General features: G+C 46.3%; 1 protein-coding gene across 1 annotated transcript in view; it reads left to right on the plus strand.

Moving 5' to 3' along the window:
- The window catches only part of TTC9 (tetratricopeptide repeat domain 9), a 29,842-nt gene extending 11,614 nt beyond the window's left edge, over positions 1–18,228 (plus strand). Inside the window, exons 2-3 of the mRNA XM_059914529.1 lie at positions 14,776–14,958; positions 17,304–18,228. Coding sequence (XP_059770512.1) covers positions 14,776–14,958; positions 17,304–17,383 — 263 coding nt within the window. The 3' untranslated portion in view covers positions 17,384–18,228. The remainder of the gene's footprint in view (positions 1–14,775; positions 14,959–17,303) is intronic.
- The last annotated feature ends 3,134 nt before the right edge of the window (positions 18,229–21,362 follow it).

The raw sequence follows: 21,362 nt of genomic DNA on the forward strand, positions 1-21,362 counted from the left end.
GAAAACCTGTAGGGCAAGGTGGCCTGATGGAAAAGATCTTTACTTAGCGTAAGAGGATCTGGGTTTGACTCCTGACTTCCCATCGACTCCTCCGTTAACCTTGGGATGGTCCTAATCTTGACAAGCTTCTGTTTCCATTATAGCGTGGGAGTAGTAGTATGCACCAAACAGGATTGTGATGGTGATTGAAATTAAAGGATACATGCACGCATGCCTAGCACAGTGCCTGGCACGTAACAGATGCTTAATAGATGATGGCTGTGTGTAAATCTAACTCCTACTCCGGTAGGCACTATGGCGGGAAAGTGTGCAAGAGGGGAGGAGAAAGGACTCAGCAAGGGAGGCTGTGGGGGACTATGGGAAGCAAGTGAGCAAAAGAGGGGTCACACCTCGCTCGCCTCCCCTGCACTGTAGCCACTTAAGAGCAAGTTTCAGCTCTTAAGTGCAGGGGAGGCAAGCAGGGTGTGAACCAACAGCCTTTGGTATGGATGTTTCCTACCTGGGCCCACGGGGCTGGGTGAACAAGTAACCCATCAGGCTTCCTCTGAAGGGCAGCTGAGCTCCAGCAGAACCAAGGGCCTTTGGACCCTGAGGTCCTTGCCTGCTTCCAGCTTCTCAGAATATAAGGCGGTCCAGAAAACACTTAGAAACTGCTGGGTTGGGACTTCCCTGGTGGTGCAGTGGTTAAGAAACCACCTGCCAATGTAGGGGACACGGGTTCGAGCCCTGGTCCAGGAAGATCCCACATGCCGCGGAGCAACTAAGCCCGTGCGCCACAACTACTGAGCCCACGTGCCACAACTACTGAAGCCCACACGCCTAGAGCCCGAGCTCCGCAACAAGAGAAGCCACCACCATGAGAAGCCCGCGCACTACAATGAAGTATAGCCCCCACTCGCCGCAACTGGAGAAAGCCCGCGTGCAGCAACAAAGACCCAACACAGCCAAGAATAAATAAATAAATAAATAAATAAATGAATGAATGAATGAATGAGAAACTGCTGGGTTCCAGGCAGACATGTCTCTGGCCTGAGGTTGTGCAAGCGAATAAGCCTCAGACGGTGTTTGTTCTCTGCCACTTTCCATCCTCTGCCCCAGGATTCTCTGACCCGTTCTTTGAACTGAACTAGTAGGGAAAGAACTTCAGATTCTCTCACAAATTAGACCAGTTCAGAGTCTGAGAGCAGAGAACAAGGATGTTCCAGGAAGAGAAGATGCGTGCTGTGATCAGCTGGGTTCCCTGGGGATCTTCACAAGCAAGAGCGTTGACTGGTGCGCTGGGGAAAGGAGGCTGTGGAGGAAGGCAAGGCCCCTGCAAGAGGGAGAAGCTGCTAAGCTGGCAGCCTCACGCCTGCTCTGCCTGTCCCCTTGTGTCTTATGCTGGCACCAGTTTACTGAGCTGCCTTCCTCATGTCGGATGAGGAAAGCCCCTGGCTTGATCAGGTGTCCTGGGAATAAAAGCCCTAGCAGCCATGTCCCCTGGAGCCTCCTTTTAATCCCGCCTTACAGGCACTCCTCTACCATAATGCCCAGAGTCCTCTCATGACCCTGGGTCTCTCCAGATTGGTGTTCCGTGAACAGCCAGTGCTTTCTGCTCAGTAAACCCTTCAGAAGCCTTTACTGCATCTCTCCTCCCAGGTTCCCCCACTGCTCTCTTTGAAGACATAATGGGCAGAAGTGATTTTTTTTTTTTTAATAAAATCACAGCTGATGAGGGTATTCTAAAAAAAGATAATTTCTTCCCTAAAAGGAATTCTGATGCCTGTTATAACACAGTCTTCACCCTGATACACACACACACACACACACATTTATTTTTCACAAGATTCAAGTTGTACTGCACAAACGTTCACAACTTTTTCCACCAATATTTTACACTAAAAACATTTTTCAGTGTCATTAAGTATTTTTCTACAGTATGATTTAATGTCCGTGTCATGTTCCATTATACCAATGCCCTGTTATTTATTTAACCAGTCTCCTGCTGATGGATCTTTAAGTTATTTCCAATACTTTGCTAATACACACAGTGCTGCCACAGAGAGGCCACAGAGGTGCTCTTTCTGCTACACGTGTGCCTGTTAACTAACTTATCCCCAAACGTATCTGGTTACGTGGTATTTGCCCTGGTGTCATGGAAAGATGGCAGGAGAGGCAATAGGAACAGGAGAGATGTTGCTGGGGTCACAGAAGGATGGAGGGAGAGGTGATCAGAACAGGAGAGGTATTTTTTAAAGTCTAAAAAGAGAACAAGATGGCATTTTGGCTTCTGAGATTTTCTCCCATCCTGGCTCAGAATTCCTGCCAATGGGCATGACATGTGTCCTTGGCCAGAGCCAACAAGGTAAAGATACTATCAGGCAATGGGTTTCTTCTGAATGTTTCTGGGTATATACTCATTGTCATATTCCAGATGGCCCAACTGGCCCTTCCAAAGTCCCACTTCTAACCCAAGAAAGGGTGTTAATGAAGACAAACAGTAATCCTGTCCTACTTTCTTCCTACTACTCCACTTCTCTCTGTGTATATACTACAAGGAAGTCGATAAGAGTTGGGGGCCGTGGATGGGAGAAGTTGTAAGTATGCTGCTGTAGCACCCAAGTCTGCTCCTTCCCTCATGAACAGGAGCATGTGACAGGCACCAAAAGGCTGAGCTGACCTCAGGCTTTGGCATTACAACTCTCTTGAGCAGATTTCGATATCCCTTAAAGGACTGTCAACATAAGCCTTTAGCTTATAAGATTTTTACACTGGTTTTTCACCTGAGCTCTTTCAACTGCCACGTTCACAGCCAAGTAGTGGCCAACAGAGGGTGAATAAGAAGAATATAAACTCCCTGAAGATATCAATATCTTTTGAATGCTCTCCATTTCCTTACAAAGCCCCGGCACAGGCTGTGATGAATGAATCCTCATCGAATAAGTTTACGAAGAGCCTGTACCCAGGATTGTGTGGTGATGGTGAGAGGGATGCAGCAGCCCTTGAATGCTGGGGACATCCATGTGAAGAATTCGAAGGGCGGGAAACAAAGGGCAGCTTGGGAATGGTGTAAAGAGACCTCCAAGAATAATGTTGCTAAAACAAAACAAAACAAAAGAAACACTTGGCAATGTTTATTTGAATCCAGTGTAAGCATGTGCTAGATTGGAAAAATAGAAGGTCAGAAATTAATGTGAATGGAATCAGAGGAGATTTAGCCCATGAGATAAAGCCAGATGACTCCTGGTCATGGGAACAGTATCAGCAGTGATGGGGGAACTCTATCTAGATGCCAGGCAGGGCAGGAATGATGTGAATGAAGATACTGCCACTTGAAGGGTGCTGGCTTCCTGAGTCAGCAGGAAGTTGTCATCGCTTCTCAGTGCCTTAGACTTGGAAAAGACCTTCAGGGATCAGTGAGTCCAGGTCTCTTTACCCACCAACTCTGCTGGAGTGGAACCAATGTGGGCTTGGGCTTAGACAGTCCTGGCTCTTTCCCTAAAACTCAAATGGCCTTAGCAAATCACTTAACTTCTTTAAGCCTCAGCTCTTGGAAGCAGGACTAATAAGACCTATTTTCCCAGAGTCACTGTCAAGGTCAAGTGAGTCATGAAACACTATATAAATATTTGGTATTGCTACTTACTGAGCATACAATATGTGTAAACCAGTATGATGTAGTTTTGCTGTGTGAGGGTTTACAGATGCTTGTCTGGAAAGCAAAGAAGGTATGTGTCATAAATAGCTGCCATGATGGGCATGAGCTGAGTCTGTGGCTGTGAAAAATTATTTTAGTCATTGGAAAACAAAAGGACTCACTTGATGACTGTACCTGTAGATCTGGCCTCATTAGAAAAAGACCACCCTACATGTTCTGTGAAAGCGTTACCATTAGGGAGGGTGGTACTATAATTCACAGGTATTAGAAAGATGGTAACTTCTCAGCAAGTTAGAAATAGAGGGAAATTACCTGATCTTGATAAAGAGCACCTACCAAAAAAACTAAAGCTAACATCATACTAAATGGTGAGAGACTGAATGCTGTCCACAACTCTTCATAGCAGCATCATTCATAATAACCAAACACTGGAAATGGCCTAGATGTCCTTCAACAGATGAACGGTCAAACAAACTCTGGTATGCCCATACCATGGAATACTACTCAGCAATGAAAAGGAATGAACTATTGATACTTGTAACAGCTTGGATGCATCTCAAGGGGATTATCTCAAGATTATGCTAAGTGAAAAAAAAGCTAATTCTCAACAACTTCATGCTATATGATTCCATTTATGTAACACTTTGAAATGACAAAATTTTATTTTATTTTATTTTTATTTTTATTTTTTTTTTTAATTTATTTTATTTATTTTTATTTGTGGCTGCATTGTGTCTTCGTTGCTGCGCGCAGGCTTTCTCTAGTTGCGGCGAGCGGGGGCTACTCTTTGTTGCGGTGCGTGGGTTTCTTATTGTGGTGCCTTCTCTTGTTGCGGAACACAGGCTCTAGGCGCATGGGCTGAGTAGTTGCGGTGCATGGGCTCAGTAACTGTGGCTCGCGGGCTCTAGACCGCAGGCTCAGTAGTTGTGGTGCACGGGCTTAGTTGCTCCGCGGCATGTGGGATCTTCCCAGACCAGGGCTCGAACCCGTGTCCCCTGCATTGGCAGGCGGCTTCTTAACCACTGCGCCACCGGGGAAGTCCCGACAAAATTTTAGTAATGGAGAACAGATTAGTGGTCGTCAGGGTGAAAAAGGAGGTGGGATACAGGAGAGACATGGATGTAGTTATAAAAGGGCAACAGGATCCCTCCTGTGATGGAACTGTTCTGTAACTTAACTTTGGCGGTAGACAGAGGAAACCACGTATGTGATAAATGGTATAGAATTAACACACACACACACAAATGAGTACAAGTAAAGCTGGAAAACCTGAATAAGATCTGCAGAGTGTATCAGTGTCAATATGGTAGTCAATATATTATACTATAGTTTTATAAGATGTTATCATTGGGGGAACTGGATAAAGGGTGCAAGGGATCTCTGTATTATTTCTTACAACTGTATGTGAATCTAATATTATCTCAATAAAAATTTCAATTAAAAAATAATACTGTTGGTGTTAGTCTGGCCAGCAGCAGCTAAGATGGATGTTGTTTCAGGAAGAAACCAGAGATGTGTCATGTCAGCCCTATTAGGATCACAGCCGACTCTCAATGGAATTGGAGATGCAGGTGGTTTTAGGACTTAAAAAAGAGAAGCCTTGGTGGAAACTCTGCACTTGGTTTTGTTTGTTTGTTTTTGTCTTTGAATGCCGAGACATAAGAGGGGTAGAGGGTCCCAGAGAGTTATATAGGAAGCTTCCAAATGAGATGTATACAGATAAAGTATACAAATAAAATGAGCACAGTTTGGTACCAACAGGGTCCCACAGTTGCACCTGGCAAGAAGCAGAACTCAAGCCTCAAAGCTGTCTAATGAAGGAACTGAATTAAAATTCATTATAGGCAGTTGAACATTCTAGGAGAGCACTGTGGGTAATGCTGAAGAGTGCGGTCTCAGGTGACAGATGGCTTAGAATCAAATCCCGGCCCTGATGCATATTAGCTTTGTGACCTTTGGCAAGTGACTGAACTTCCTTGGGCCTTAGTTTCCCCATCTGGAAAATGGGCAAAATACTAGAACCTACCTCATAGGCTGTTGTCCAGATTAAATGAGTTAATGCTTAGAACACTCCCTGGCCAATTCATGCTTGATCAAGGTTACCTGCTCTTACTCTTACTACCCTTCTGGGAGGATAGATGAATACTGCCCATGGTGCAAGGCTAGATTCTCCTGAGCTCATCATGAAGCATCTCAGCGTTCTTCCCTGTTTCTTCATTTCCTTGGCCTGGGCTCCTATTCGCCAGTCAGAAATCTCTAATCACTAAGAAGGAAAGAACCCAAAATGTCACATGTTGACTGTCGGAGAACAGTGTTTGTCTACATGTGCAGATTTCCCGGCTCTAGGGCATGGCTTTCTGGGACCTGTTTGCCCTTGTGGGTAATCCTGGGGCCTCCCATGGTTATCCTGGGCTCTCATGGTTTAACCAGTAGATGTTCCTGAAGAAACATACATCGAAAATGGTAGAATGTAAAGTACTAGCTCAGGTGAGACGGCCCACCTGCAGGTGCTCACTGGGGACTTTTTAAAAGTGTGGATTACAGGGACTTCCCTGGCGGTCCAGTAGATGAGACTCCACGCTTCCAACGCAGGGGGCGCAGGTTCGATCCCTGGTTGGGGAACTAAGATCCCACATGCTGTGCGGCTCAGCCAAAAAAAAATAGACTTAAGAAAAACATGTGGATTACAGGGTTCCAGAATCTCCATGTTAACTAATGATGATCAGTTAGCATGGATGATTTAATGAGAAACACTGTGGGGTTCTCATCAGATGTCAGGGTCTGGCCCTTGGGAAACCCTGGCTTTTCTCATCCTGCTCACAAGCCTTCAAGGTAGGGAGCAGCCATAATTACCTTCATTTTTACCCACTTCAAAACTGAACCTCTGAGAGGCGAGCTGTTTTAACCCAAGGATGCCAGGTGAACGCTGGTGCTGGGGACATTGTCTTGTATCAACTAACTCAGAGGCACTGAAACTGGCCAGCAACTTCTCCGTAAAACTATTTCCGTCTTCTCTTGAAGGCTCTTTCATGCCCTATAGAGTCAGGAACCAGGCCTATTCATTTTCCTGCCACAGCTGGCTTTTAGAGCTCCTAGCTTTCCCAAATTATTAGGACTCCAGAGGAGCCCAGCAACTTTGGGTCTGTCTGCCACCCCATCCATAAAGCTGTCAGTGAAATATCGGCGGTGGTACCCAATCATCCACTCGTGATGAGAAAAGGGCTGAGAGCAGGCAGGAGGCAGCATTCACGTCTGCAGTTTAGGGATGTAGACGGGTGGGGGGAGGGTACAACCAACTGTTGACTCAGAGGCTGTCTAATCTATAAATGAAAAGAAAATAGTCCCAGAACCCTACCCCATTCTTTCCCTAAGCCCCCTTTTCTGGCTGCAAAGCTGCTTTTATCTTGTTCTCTGCATATACCCACCCACCCGCAATAGGAAAACACACCTTTGAGCACACTTTTGAAAGGAAAACTGGTAAGTAAAACCAAGCATCAAACCTAGGTGTGGGAAACATTTGGGGCAAGTGTGAGTTTATGTACATCCGAGACAATGAAAGGAAAAATGAGAAATCGGGGATGAGCTCTGCCCTCGCTGCACAGGTTTGGGGGCGGAGCATTTTTGCTGATCTTTGAATCAGCTCATGTCCACGGAGCATTTGCTGTGGGCCCAGCGCTGCATCCAGCATTGTGGTGCACTTTCTCACTTCATCCTCAGAACAGACCGGTGAGTTCGATAGAGTTGCTGTATTTATTTCAGAGGCGAGGAAACTAGTCTTAGAGAGGGCCAGTCACTTTCTAAGGCCGCATAACTGGCCAGGGGTAGTCAGGATTAGAACCCAGGTCTGCCTTACCCCTAAATTCTTCATCTCCCTTAGAAAGTAGACATCTCTTTGTGCAAACTGGGGTTTGCCCGTCTCCTCCCAGCTGTCTTCTTGGCCCTCCCCACAACCCAGTGAAATAAAAGCAAGCCAAACATAGATTATTTCTGAAATGAAGATTCCTAGGCGTTTGGGAGGGCCCAAGGCTCTAAGTAAACAGCCACTGTCAAGGGGAAAGATCTGTGTGTTACGTGGCAAAGGCCACGCAGACGGTCACACACCCTGACCTAGTAATTGTAACCCTGGGATTATAGGTTATATTTAACATAAACAAAACCTCCATGAGTATATTTATCATAAAGTTACTTCAGTATCTAAAATGTAGAGGCAACATAAATGTCCAGAAAGAAAAAAAAAGAGAGAAATCAAGAGAAGAAAGTTGTTTTCAGAACACTGAGTGTAAGCATTCGTGTACACAGAGAGGAAAATCAGTACTTTTATGGAAAGGTAAAATTGGGTGGGTCATAACAGTCCTGGATATGAAGTTTAATAAGTAAAAGTACCCATCATTTCACTGCACACACTACATTCCCATTGCTCTGCCACAGAAAGACCCTCTATCATTTTGCAATATATACAAACATCAAATCACCATGTTGTACACCCGGAACAAACATCATGTTATGTCAACTTTACCTCAATTTTTAAAACTTTTTTTCAATTTTATTTTTTTTGTTATTTTTAATTTTTTATTTTATTTGGCCACACCACGTGACATGCGGGATCTTAGTTCCCCCACCAGGGATTGAACCCACACCCCCTGCAGTGGAAGTGCAGATTCTTAACCACTGGACCGCTAGGGAAGTCCCTACCTCAATTTTTTAAAAAAGAATCAAGATGCTAAAAAAAGAAAGAAAGAAAGACCCTCTAAATTACCCTCCAAAATATATCTGACCTATTCTTGAAAATTGGCTTTAAATTAAGCTGTAGTTTCCTGCACTGTGTGTAGGATTCAAAATGGAAATTTCCTCTGATTAACATAACACGTTGCTGGGGAAACCACATTTGACCAGTGATTTCCTAAAGAACTAGCATTTATGAGAATCAGTTTTTGTGCCCAGCGCTGTGTGGGGCATAAAACAAACATTAATTACCTCATTTTATCATCACAAGAGTTCCTACAAAATAGGTATTATTATCTTCATTTAACACATGAGAAGAAGGAGACCGAGGGAGATGAAGCAACCTGCCCAAGGGCCTGGGCTAGTGCGTGGCAGAGCTTGGATTCCAGCCTAGGACTGTATCTCCAGATCCAGCACTGACGTGCAGCCAGAACAGCCCAGAACTGGCACAATCCCATGTGCCTATTCAGTGTGTTTAGGACCTATACCAGTTGTTAAATATCCTGAATGTCACCTCTATCCTGATCCAAGCTCTTTCCACTTGACTACTATGCCAGCACCCTTTGAAATCAATTTGAAAATGGATCAAATAATTTGGTTTGGGAAAATTTCCCCCAGGAACATAATAGCCAATTCCTGGGCCCACTTCCCAAAGAAATGACCAGCAAGGTGGTCATTAGTTTCCTAAGGCCACCATCATAAAGCGCCACAAACTGCATGGCTTAAAATAACAGAGAAACACTGTCTCACAGTTCTGGAGGTTAGGAGTCCAAGATGAAGGCGTTGGTAGGGTTGGTTCCTTCCGAGAGCTGTGAGGGAGAATCTGTTCCAGGCCTCTCTCCTAGCTTCTGGTAGCCTCTGGCATTTCTTGGCTTGTAGGTGGCCATCTTCTCCCTGTGTCTCTTCACATCATCTTTTCTGTGTGTCTGACTCTGTGTCCAAATTTCTCCTTTTTATACGGACATCAGTCGTACTGAATGGACCCTAGTCCATCCTACTGACCTCATTTTGACTTGATCACCTCTGTAAAGGCCCTCTCTCTATACGGGATCACATTCTGAGGTGTTGAGGATTAGGACTCCAACATACCTTTTTGGGAGGACACAATTCAACTCCTAACAGCGGGTTCCCCCTCCTCACTCCTGGCCCCAGATGGGTCTTTCCTTCCCTCCCATCCAGCCCAGGCTTCCCTCCCGTCCAGCAGGTAAGGGCAAATGGTAGTGAATCGGCTGTCAGAAGAAAACCAATGGCTACATGAACTTGGTCTTCCTCCTCCCATCCAGTTTCCTTTCATCTCATGCCAACAAGTGGCGTTTTGCCCGGGCTGTCACCATGCCCTGCATGCACCAGGAAAAACAGAAACAAAACAGGTGCCAGAGCCAGGAGAGCCTGACATGTTTTAGCCTGTGGTCTCGGTGTGGTTGCCTTGGGGAACATCAAACTTATGATTTCCTCTGTCTCTGTGTGTGAGTGCTTGGGGCTGTTTAAGTTGCTGATTCTCTTTCTCCTACTGCAGACTCCTCTGCGGAGCTAAGAAAGCCTGCCAAGCTCTTTTCATAAAATCATACCCTAACCACCCAAGGTTGGCAATGGAAGAGGAATCACCACATGGGAGGAGTGATTGAGGATTTACCACCCCAATTTTGTCCTCCAAATTTACCTTTCTCTTGTAAGTTGCACTGGCCACTACTGCTGCCACCATGTTAGGCTCAGGGAAGGCAGTTTCCCTTCTAGCACTCCTTTCCAAGTATGAATGGAAGCTTGTCCTAATTCTCCACAGCTTGGTTGATTCCAGGATGCAGCATTTATTCAAACTTGTCAGAAGACCCAGAGACCAGAAAGTTCATAATATTTCTCTGAAAAGAGCTTCTAGAAATGGTGGTCTGGGAGCCCGGGCCCATCTCCACATGTCCACTTTGGACATGTCTCCCCACCGGGCATCTGCCGCTTAATAACTGCATCTTTGAAGCCAAATATATACTCAGAGCCGAGGCCATGGACAAGAACAAGCTCCCTTTCCAGCCAGCCCGAGGCCTGCCTTCCCAAGTCCACTGTCTCCTAAGCTGGGACTGGCCAACAGTGGCAGTGCTTACGCCCTGCAGGGAAGATCCCGCCCCGGAGCCTTGGCTTGGGAAGACCACATCCGAACATAATCCCGTCTCTGTGCCAAAACAAATCTCCACATAGCAGAACTGTTTTAGACAAGCCCTTCAATCGCTGCCTCACCAGTTCTGATTGTCATCTCCAGCAGAAGATGCCTTACCAAAAGTAATAGAACAGAAGTCCTTTTGAAGAGGAACCAGTGAAACAATTTCATCCTTCTATTAAGTGGCGAACATTTATATTCACAGGCTGTTAGGTGGAAACGGATGGTAGAGATTACTCAATGAAATGTGGGCCCCTCGTTTTTACTGAGGCCCCAAAAGGGAAAGTGATTTTCCTAATGTTGGCTAGTGGCAAAGGGGGGACGAGGATCCAGCTCTTCTGATTCCCAGCCCAGTACTCTTTAGAATGTTGATCTGTGCTGTATCGTAGAGCACAGAGACTCGTATTTTAAACCTTATTTCAAATGGAGACCAGGTTGCTACAATGTGGAAGAAAACTCGTGGATCATCAGTGAATCCAAAATGGCAATCTAGGATCTCCTGGGATGACAGGCTCTAAGCACATGAGTGTAACAGCAGAGGGGACATATTTCAGGGGTTCCCTAATGCTAGTCAGTTCTGACTCCTGGGTGCCGTTTGAATGAATCCCTTTCTCCTGCCTTTCTGCCTCAGCCTGAGTCAACCGAGTCACCATCATTTTATCATCCAAATCCACTCTCGCCCTAAGAATAAAGTCCCAGATCCTCAACATGAACCAGAAGGGTCTGTGTGTCCTGGTTTCATCTTGCTTCTCTAGCTTTATTCCCTTTTACCCTTCCCTTCAGTCTCTCTGCTCCAGCTGGGCTTGGCTACTCAAACCTCCTCAAATAAGCCATAATCTCTCTTTCTTTCTATCTTTCTTCCTTTCTTTCTTCCTTCCTTCCTTCCTTCCTTCCTTCCTTCCTTTCTTTCTTTTTCTTTCTTTCTTTCTCTCTCTTTCTTTCTTTCCTTCCTTCCTCCTTTCTCTTTCTTTCTTTCTTTCCTTCTTCCTTCCTTCCTCCATCCTTCCCTCCCTCCCCCCCACCACATAGAAAGCTTTTTCTCCTTTCCACCTACATCAACTGTTCTCACACAAGGGTGATTCCCCCCGCCCCCCACCAGGGGACATTTGGCGATATCTGGAGACATTTTTTTTGCTTGTCACAACTGGCATCTAGTGGGTAGAACACAAGGATGTTGCTAAACATCCTACAATGCACAGGACATCCCCCCCTAAAAAAAATTACCCAGCTTAAAATATTTATAGTGGGAACCTCACTGGCTGCTACCTGTGTGAGACTTGGCTCCAACAGCTGCCCCCAGAACTGAAGGGTTTCCTGTCCAAGCTTCCACGCGCCATCTCGTGTCCTCTGTTCTCAGCTGAGAGCCCTCTTCCCGTCCAGCCCTCCATCCTCAGACACTTCTGTTTGCTGACCTAAGCAGTCTAGGAAATGGATCTTTGTTTCTTTTAAAAAACAGTTTTTGAATGTCTAAAACTGGGGCCGGGGGAAGCAAAAAGGCCTGGAAATGGGAAAGTCCTCCCCCTCACACACCATCCCCCCACCTTGGGCAAAAGAAGGATAGCAATCGATTTCCAGGACTCATTCAGTGAAAATGTCTGGAATTCCCCTGCAGATCTGGTGTGAACTGTGAGACCTGGCTGTGGACCAGGGTTCAGACCACAGGGGAGGTGGGGCCTGGCAGGTTACAGGGTGTAGAGGCCCTATTCCCAGGCAGGAACCTCATGACAGAACCCCTCCCTGTCGGCAGAGCTGTGAAATCACCAAGGCAAACTCCAGCAGCATCGGGGTGGAGCAGGGGGGCAGGGGGGCCTCCACCCCACAGCTGAGGGAAGAGAGGGCAGGGAGCTGGTGGCATCAGCTCGGCAGGGTGGACCCCTAGTGTGCCAGCAGGTCTGCGTGTCTCAGAGACCACAGCCACCCACGCCCATGCCCACGGGGTTAGCAGCCTGCTGCTTCTGTCGACTTGTTTGGTTTCCTGCCCTGTAGCGAGTGGAACGTGATGGGTCAATTTCCAGATCTGGGCTGATTCTCTGCCACTTCCTGGTTGTCATACCTCCAACTCAGCCTGCAAAAGGATGTTTTTTGTTTGGGGGTTTTTTGTTTTTTTGTCTAAAATGCCCAATGAAAGATCTGGTCTCTTGGTCAGCAGTTCACGTCCCTGGGAAGTTATTTAAGGGATCAAAACAGCTGAAGTTAGACCCCTGAAGATTAAAATCAGTGACTTGCCTCTATCCCGAGGATGGTTCTTCCAATGTGGGAGGAACCTGAGTGCAAAGGAGCAGCGCATCAGCACCCTCCCACGTCCCACCAGCCAGGTCTTGGCAGGAAGCAGCGGTTTGACCTCCTCAGTCTGTTTTCATTCACTTTGAAGAAGCAGACAGGTGCCCTTCCCCCACCCCACCCCACCCCCTTTTTAAAAATTCCTCCAGTGTGTTTGACATCCCTCTTTGCCTTTAGTCAACGCCTACTGAATGCTTGAGGGATGGAATGGAGACCGAGGTAGCTCAGCAAGGCTGGGATTAGGGTGAGGCAAGTGAGGCCCCTAGGGCACAATATGTAAGGAGGTGCTCACTCTCAAGGGTACAAACTTCCTCACCCTCGCCCTAGCCCTGGCCCTGTGACTGATCGCTGGTGAGAGAAAGCTTCAAGGGGGACATGGTGTACTCAGAGATAACTGACTCTGGAATAGGAAGGAGCCCCACATAGGCACCTGCCAGCCTCAGCTTCCTCTTGCCTGGGACCCCCAGGTCTCTCATGCCCAGAGGTGTGCTCTGTAGAAGGCTGGTCACTAGCCCATCAGAGGCCCCTGCTCCCAGGGACTGCAGAGACAAACGTGTGGAAGAGAACTTGAGGAAAGTCAGAGGCAGTTGTCGCCACAGGATTGCAGGGGCTGCAAAGAATTATAATTACATGAAGTAACAGTGTGGGTGCTTACTATGTGCCAAGCCCTGTGTCAAATACTGTGCCGTCATTTTATATAATCCCTTCAACAGCTCAGTAGGGAACTTGGGCTCTGGAGCTGGACAGTTCTGATTTAAATCTCAGCCTTGCCTCTTTCATGTTGTGTGTCCTTGGGAAGTTACTTAAACCTCTCTGGGCCTCAGCTTCCTCATCTGTAAAATGGGAATAATAGTTGGACGTTTGTTATAGTATCCCAAAGATTCTATCAGGTGAGTCAAGTAAAGCAATGAAGCAAGCATCTGGCACAAGGGAAGCACTTGACAAATATTGGCCAAGGTTAGTATTATCATTGCCTCTTGTGGCTTGTCCCTACAGTAGCCACAATGAAAGTGTCACAAACTGATGGCTTAAACAATAGATATGTTCTGTCTCATGGTTCTGGAGGCTAGGAGTCCAAGATCAAGGTGTTGGTAGGGTTGGTTCCTTCTGAGAGCTGTGCTTCTCTCCTAGCTTCGGGTAGCCCCAGGCATTCCTTGGCTTGTAGGTGGCCATCTTCTCCCTGTGTCTCTTCACATCATTTTTCCTGTGTGTCTGTCTTGGTGTCCAAACTTCTCATTTGTCTTAGTCTCTTTGGGCTGCTGTAACAAAAGTATTGCACACTGGGTGGCTCAAACAACAACCACTTATTTCTCATAGTTCTAGGGGCTGGGAAGTCCAAGATCAAGACACTGCAGATTCAGTGTCTGGTGAGGGCCCGCTTCCTGGTTCATAGATGGCTGTTGTCTCACTGTGTCCTCACATAGCAGAAGGGGTGAGGGAGCTCTCTGGGGTCTCTTTTATAAGAGCACTAATCCCAGTCATAAGGGCCCCACCCTCAACACCTAGTCACCTCCCAAAGACCTCACCTCCAAATACCATCACTCTGGGGATTAGTTTTCAACATGTGAATGTTCGGGGGGACGCAAACATTCAGTCTATTGTACCCTTTTTATAAGGACACTGGTAAGATTGGATTAGAACCCACTCTAATGACCTCTTTTTAACTTGATTACCTTTGTAAAGACCCTATTTCCAAATAAGGTCACATTGTAAAGCACTGGGGGTTAGGACTCCAACATATCTTTTGAGGGGGGCGGGGGGCACAATTCAATCCATAATACAAGGTCAAGTAACTTGCTCAAGGTCACACAGCTTGTTGAAGGTGAAACTGGATCCTAGAACCCAGGATTATTTGATGACAAACTCCATGGCATAAACCCCAGCACTCGTAAACCTTCTCTGGTCAGAGAGGAAAAACCAAAGACAGACATTCAGAGGCTGCTGCTGCTGTGTTGATGGCACTTTCCCTTCTTTCTCCCTTCCTCTGTAGCCTGCCTGCTGCAGGCTGAGCTGGTGAACTATGAACGAGTCAAAGAGTACTGCCTCAAAGTCCTGAAGAAAGAAGGGGAGAATTTCAAGGCCCTTTACCGGTCCGGTGTGGCCTTCTACCACCTTGGAGACTATGACAAAGCACTCTACTACCTGAAAGAAGCAAGGACCCGACAGCCAACAGGTAAGGCAGCAATTGCTGTTTCCTTACCACCAGCCCCCTGGGGCAGCTCCCAGGCCGCCTCATTGCCATGGTCAGATTTCCTGGCTGGCAGGGCCAGGCAGGGAGGGAAATGACAAATGAGGAGTCAGGTGTGTGCTAGGTCCTGGAACAAGGAGAACACATAGTCCATGCCTTTGCCTGGGGTCTGGGTTCCAGGGAGTTTGGGCATCTCTTCTTTTCAAATAGAATATGGAATTCTTCATTTTTCCAACCCAGAATCCAGCCCTCTTTACTTATTCAACGAGTACATATTGCATTCTTACTATGTGCCAAGATTTGTGCTGGGTGCCAAGGATGTAGATAAGAAGACGTGGTCCCCACTTGTGAGGAGCTCACCTTTTGGTTGATGAGACAGAATACAAATGGATAATCTGGGGGCTAAGCCCAGCATCTTCCAGGAAGCGTGCTCCAGCTCCTGCAGTCAGACCCCAGTCCTTAGAGCAGGCGTTATCTGTACCATTCGCTTAAATCACATCCACTAGCCCTGCCATTCATTCACGCCACAGATATATATTGAGCAGGTACAATGGGCCAGGAACTCTTCTAGGTGCTGGTTAAATAGCAGGGAACAAAAAAAAGTTGCTACCTTCAAGGAGTTTATGTTATAATGGAAGAAGATGGACAGTAAACAGACAGACAAACTGATAACGTAATATTTAGTAGTAGTAAGTGCTATGAAGGAAATAAAGCAGAGTCAAAGGATCAAGATTAAAGAGGGTGCTATTTCAGACCAGGTGGTCAGGAACACCCTCTCTGAGGAGGTATCATTTATTTATTTTTTTTAAATTTTATTTATTTATTTATTTTTGGCTGAGTTGGGTCTTCGTTGCTGCACGGGGGCTTTCTCTAGTTGCGGTGAGCGGGAGCTACTCTTCGCTGAGGTGCGTGGGCTTCTCATTGAGGTGGCTTCTCTTGTGGAGCGTGGGCTCTAGGCGCATGGGCTTCAGTAGTTGCCGCTCGCAGGCTCCGTAGTTGTGGCTCGCGGGCTTAGTTGCTCCGCGGCATGTGAGATCTTTGCGGACCAGGGATCAAACCCGTATCCCCTGCATTGGCAGGCCGATTCTCAACCACTGTGCCACCAGGGAACCCCTGAGGAGGTATCATTTAAACCATGACTTTGACTTGCTGTTGCCATGGTTGTTCATACGGCTGATTTTTTTTTTAATGCAATTCTCCTTCCAAGGAGTTTTGTTAGGATGAATTTGCAAATACCCAATATACTTCTTTTCTTTATTTTTTTAAAGAACACTAATATCTTTATTTTTATGTGTTGCTGATTTGTTTTCTGTATATAAATCGTGTTCCCCCAACTCTACTCTAAGTCACTTGAGGACCAAGAATGGGACTCATTCAGCAGAATTTTCTTGAGTACCTGCCATATGCCAGTACTGTTCTGGATGCTCTGGCAGGCATTTTGGAATATTATACAGCATTCATTTCTACTTCTGGAAGTAAACATCTCAGGCAGCCTAATTCATATTTTGGTGTGTGCAGGGCTGAACAGTTGTTCTATGTCCTTCCGCACTCACTAATTTAAGGGCTGGAACTGGGGTGAAATTCCCCAGTTTGTGGTGAAGTGGCTGCCTAACCTTACTTGTAAGAACAAAATAAGACAATGAAGCAAATTTCTTGTAAACTCTCCAACTAAAAAGCATTACAATCAACTCATATTTATTGGTCATTTGGATTAAGCCCTTTTAGACATATCTATTTTGGTCCTGACTGCAATTTTATGAGGAAGATATTATGATCCCCAGGAGAGGCAGCCTTTGGATTCAGATGCAGCAACTATGTGTGTCTCCTTGGGCATCTGACTTAATCTCTCCGGGGCCCAGTTTTAACTTTGGTCACAGTGAGGATGATGAAACGTACCTTACAGGATTATAATGAGGGTTCAGTGAGACAATGAAGGTTAAAAACACGGCATAAAGTAGGCACTCAGAAATGGAGGTTGTTTCTTGAAGACGAGACAGGAGGCTCAGAGAAACTTCTAAGTTGCCTGAGGTTAAACTCCAACTAACTGTGCTGACTCAGGACCACTGGGGTTTGCTGCTCCATAGAAATAAGGGGAGAAAGTCCCCTGCCTCTCCTCTCCTTGCCGTCTGTCCTCTGGGTCACAGGGACCTGTCCGCGTGGAGCAGTGAAGGAGGGGAACCACATCCTGCATGCCCGCTCAGCCATGCTGGACCTTGGCTGAGTGAGTCTGGCTTGTCCACGGTCTGCAGATACAGCTTTGGTCTGATTCTCCGTAGACCCAAGAGTTCCCCTCACCAGCTGTTCCCTAAGGTGTGTTTCTCTCCTCACAGACACCAACGTGATTCGATATATCCAGCTGACGGAGATGAAGCTCAGCCGATGCTCCCAGAGAGAGAAGGAAGCCATGTAACGAGAACACCTTTCTAGAGCCGAGCCTGACCCGCGGCATCCAGGCACCCGCTGGTGGAGAGCCCTTCCCAGGGTTCTGTTCCTTTCTCCCCGCTTCCTCCTCCTATTGCCCCTCAACTCTTCGTCTACTCCCAGCGTGAAAAGAAGGAGACGGGCAGATTTGGAATCTGGTGGGTTGCCCTGACAAGGGACATCCTCTTTCCAGTAGGGCAGCCGCTGGGAGAGACCTAACTTCAGCGGGAACAGCTGGAGAGGACTGTCACAGGTGGGGAACGCCATTGCAGCTTTGACTTGGGCCAGTGCTTCTGGCAGAGGCAGAGCCTGGCAGGTGCACCATCCCAAAGGCGTCAGGCACGGAGCCCACGGGCTGGACCCCTCCACAGCTTCCTGACAGACTGCAGCATCTCAAGGCAACTGTGACAAATCCAGGGATGCGACAGACACCAGAAGCGTTGGTTAAGCCAACAGAGTCTGAGAATCTGTACACTGGATTTCTGCACACACACCCGCTCCCCACCCACAAGAACCTCAGGCCCTGCCTCCCTCCCTCACGTGTTGTCTTGGTTTGTGCTTTCTCCTCTCCCACTTGGGGATCTCAGACTCTGCCAGGATTCACATGCCATCGAAGCCCACTCTCCGTGCCCTCTGGTGACCACACATACCATTCTCCCAGACTCCCAGCCAGCAGGCAGCTGTGACAGCAGAAGAGCAGGGTAGAGTGGGCCAGGGGCTGACCACATAGGGATGGGGGGAGGGAGAGATGATATCTAGGGGAAAGAGCATTGTATAGACTGGGAGACTGAACTGCGGACGAATTAAGTGTAAATAAAAATAAATTAACAGGCAGCAGTTCCTGTCATTTCTGTTGAAAGAGGCCCACTCCCTCACTTTTACTCCCTCCCGCAACCCTCAATCAGAGCTGCTTGCAGCCAGGTAGGATGGGGCTTCCCCCAAAGCAATGGGCCATTTGTTCAGTGGTGTACAACGCTGGCTGCGCCTTTGTGCTTTTAGAGTAGGCTGGGACTGTGGAGACTGCCCAGGGATTTGGCTATGTGGGAACTTGTAGCCTCTTTTTTGATGAAGTTACCTGGACTCAATATCTAGCACATAGAATGTGTTCAACAAATATTTGTTGAATGACTAAATGATGACTGCAGACTGGCTCTCCTGCCTTAAACTAATTTTATCCCAGCCTAGTCTCCTGATACCTGTGCCGTTTTTGCTATGCCATGTTGCTTCAGTCAGATAAGGGACATTTACTGAGGGCTTCTTGTTTGCCTGTCATTGTGCAGTTTGCCCTGGGACATAGGATGTAGTCCCAGTCTTCAAGGAGTTGGAGGAGTTGAAAAATAGTCATAGGAGATTATTACCGATGATACCTTTAATTTATATGATGCTTTAAAATTTTCAGAGCACTTTCATGTATTTTTTGTGTGATCCGTGAGACAATATTGTACAAATTAAAATATATACAGATGCAATAATATTAATAGTGAGCATTTATTAAATGCACTATCCTCAGATCTTTACATGTATAATCTCATTTCTTTCATGCAATTACCCTACTATTCCCATTTGATGGATAAGAAAACTGAAAAAGAGAAAACTAGCCCAATGTTGCACGGCCGTAAGTGGCATAGCCGGGATTTGAACCGAGTCTGTCTGACTCCAGAGCTTCAGCTGTTAACTACTCTGTAGTTAGTTGCTGCCCTAAAAAGTATAATATTGGGTAGTTACAACCATTCAAAAGCAGGACAGTATGTGTGACAAACCTTGACTACGTCAATGATGGTACGTGGGCTGCCTTTCGTATTTAGCCCAAGGTGAAAAATTGTCCCAAACACTTGACTCCCTAGTGGCGGAAAAGGCAGCTGAGACGCAGCAGTTATTTCTGTGTATTGTTTATTCTCCTTGCTGATGGGCCAGCATGTATCCAAACAATCCACCTAGCATTCCTCACCCCATCCCCAGCTTTGGGGAAGAGTCACAATTATAGGTAGAGATTGAAACGAAACACAAAGTTAATTCTGGGTTATTTATTTAATCAGAGGCTCCAACACTGCAGGATCCAATCACTTCTGAGGGGCCCAGAAGCCAGCAGCACAGGTTATGTTCACATAGCTCCTCAAAAGCTTCCAACGGGGGCTGCAAGAAGGTGCTAGAAATATCCAGGGGCCCCCAGTTGGTTGCCTATAGCTCACCCTCTGGAGAAGGGAAAAAGGGAAAAAAGCTGTTACTGCTGCCACATTCTCCCCCACGCCTACCATGTCCTTCTCTCTGCCCTCTTCCTCCAAAATGGTTTCACATGACCCCAACTCAAAACCACCCTGCAGCACACATAGTACAGGCAAACATGCAAAACTCCCCTCTTCCTGAGGCTCCAGCCCAGAAAGTCTGTGAGTTGGCAGACTGCTTGTTAGGATCTGAAGGATGAAGATGAGGTCAGAGGTGGCGTGCAGAGCCAATTCAAACTGGCAGAGTCTTCCTTTGGTCTTCGTGCCATGAAGAAGGACTCAGAGTAACTATTCCCAACGTGGAGCAGGAGAGGGGTCTTGCCTCACCAAGTGAGTTGGGGCAGGGCTGGACAGATGGGGATGAGAAGATTGTTGCCATCCTTCCAAAGAAAAAGGTTGAAAACCAGAACTAGGTGAGGATAACCTCATGGGACTTCATAGAACAAGCGACCAGGCTTTCTGCTTGTCTGGTAATGTAGGTACACGTGCTGGGAACTCCATTCACTGTGACCCAAAGTTAAATGATCCCAAAGAAAAAAGCTGCCTGGGACTTGTTTGAGATGGTGGGACTGAACTTCCTGTGCGTTTGTCCAGAGACTTCAGAGAGCTGGTAGGCAACATCAGGTCTGTTCCCCTTAACAAACCATCAGCTTCCTTCTCCTCATCCCTCCCCCAAACAGGGACTGTTATTTAATTACACGTTTTGTTTGCAGATGTCACTGCTGAGCTATACTTGGAGCGCTCATCCTGGATCTGACCTGCTTTGCCATCTCCTGCTTGGACTTTTGTGATAGACTCTTTGGGGAAAAAAAATTATACTTTTATTGTAATTATTATGAAAGCCTCACATGTGTATTGTAGAAATATTAGGGAAAAAAAGATAAATTCCGCCCCATAATCCTACTACCGGAGACAGATATTGTTATCCTTTTGGATGTATCTTTTGGTTTTTTTGGTATAAATGTACACATGCACATGCATTTTTTTAAACAAAGATTGGATCATACTGTACATACTCTTTAATAACTTACTTTTCAAAATGTGTATTTGTATTGTAGAATATGTAATGCATACACAGGTACAAAATTCAAGAAGTACCAAAAGATCTGGAGTCAGAAGTAAATCTCTTTCCTGCCCTGTCCGCCAGCCTCTAGTTTCTCTCCAGCTACTTGTATATCCTTTCAGAGACAGTTACGCATTTTCAAATGTGTGTATCTATTTTGTCACAAATGGTAGCACATGGGACACACTTTTTGCACCTTGTGCTACTTCACCCACTATATCACGAAGGTAACATTTTTTGCTCGTCTCCCAAACTGTTTCAACAGCATCCTCATTATGTGGTTGGACCCTCATTTGGTAACCAATCTTCCAATAGTGATTATCTCATTCGTTCCCAATCTTTATTGTAAATAATATTGCAACAGGCATTCTTGTAGCTAAATTTTGCACATATCTAGGACTATTTCCTTAGGATAAAATCTGAGAAGGATATCGTTTGGCTATCTTTAAGAATTTTGATATATTTTACCAACTGCCCTCCAGAGAGTTTGTACCAAAGCACTCTTCTATTTGCAGGCTTGAGAGTGCCCTGTCCCCTGCACCCTCACTACGGGTGGCTATTATCACTTACCAAATCTTTACCAATATGATAGGAAAATAATAGTATATCAATGTTATATGAACTCACAATTCTTTATTAGTGAATAGCATCTTCATATGCTTATTGACCATTTGTACCTCCTT

This window comes from Balaenoptera ricei, chromosome 2 (genome assembly GCF_028023285.1).
Source record: "Balaenoptera ricei isolate mBalRic1 chromosome 2, mBalRic1.hap2, whole genome shotgun sequence".
NCBI lineage: Eukaryota > Metazoa > Chordata > Mammalia > Artiodactyla > Balaenopteridae > Balaenoptera > Balaenoptera ricei.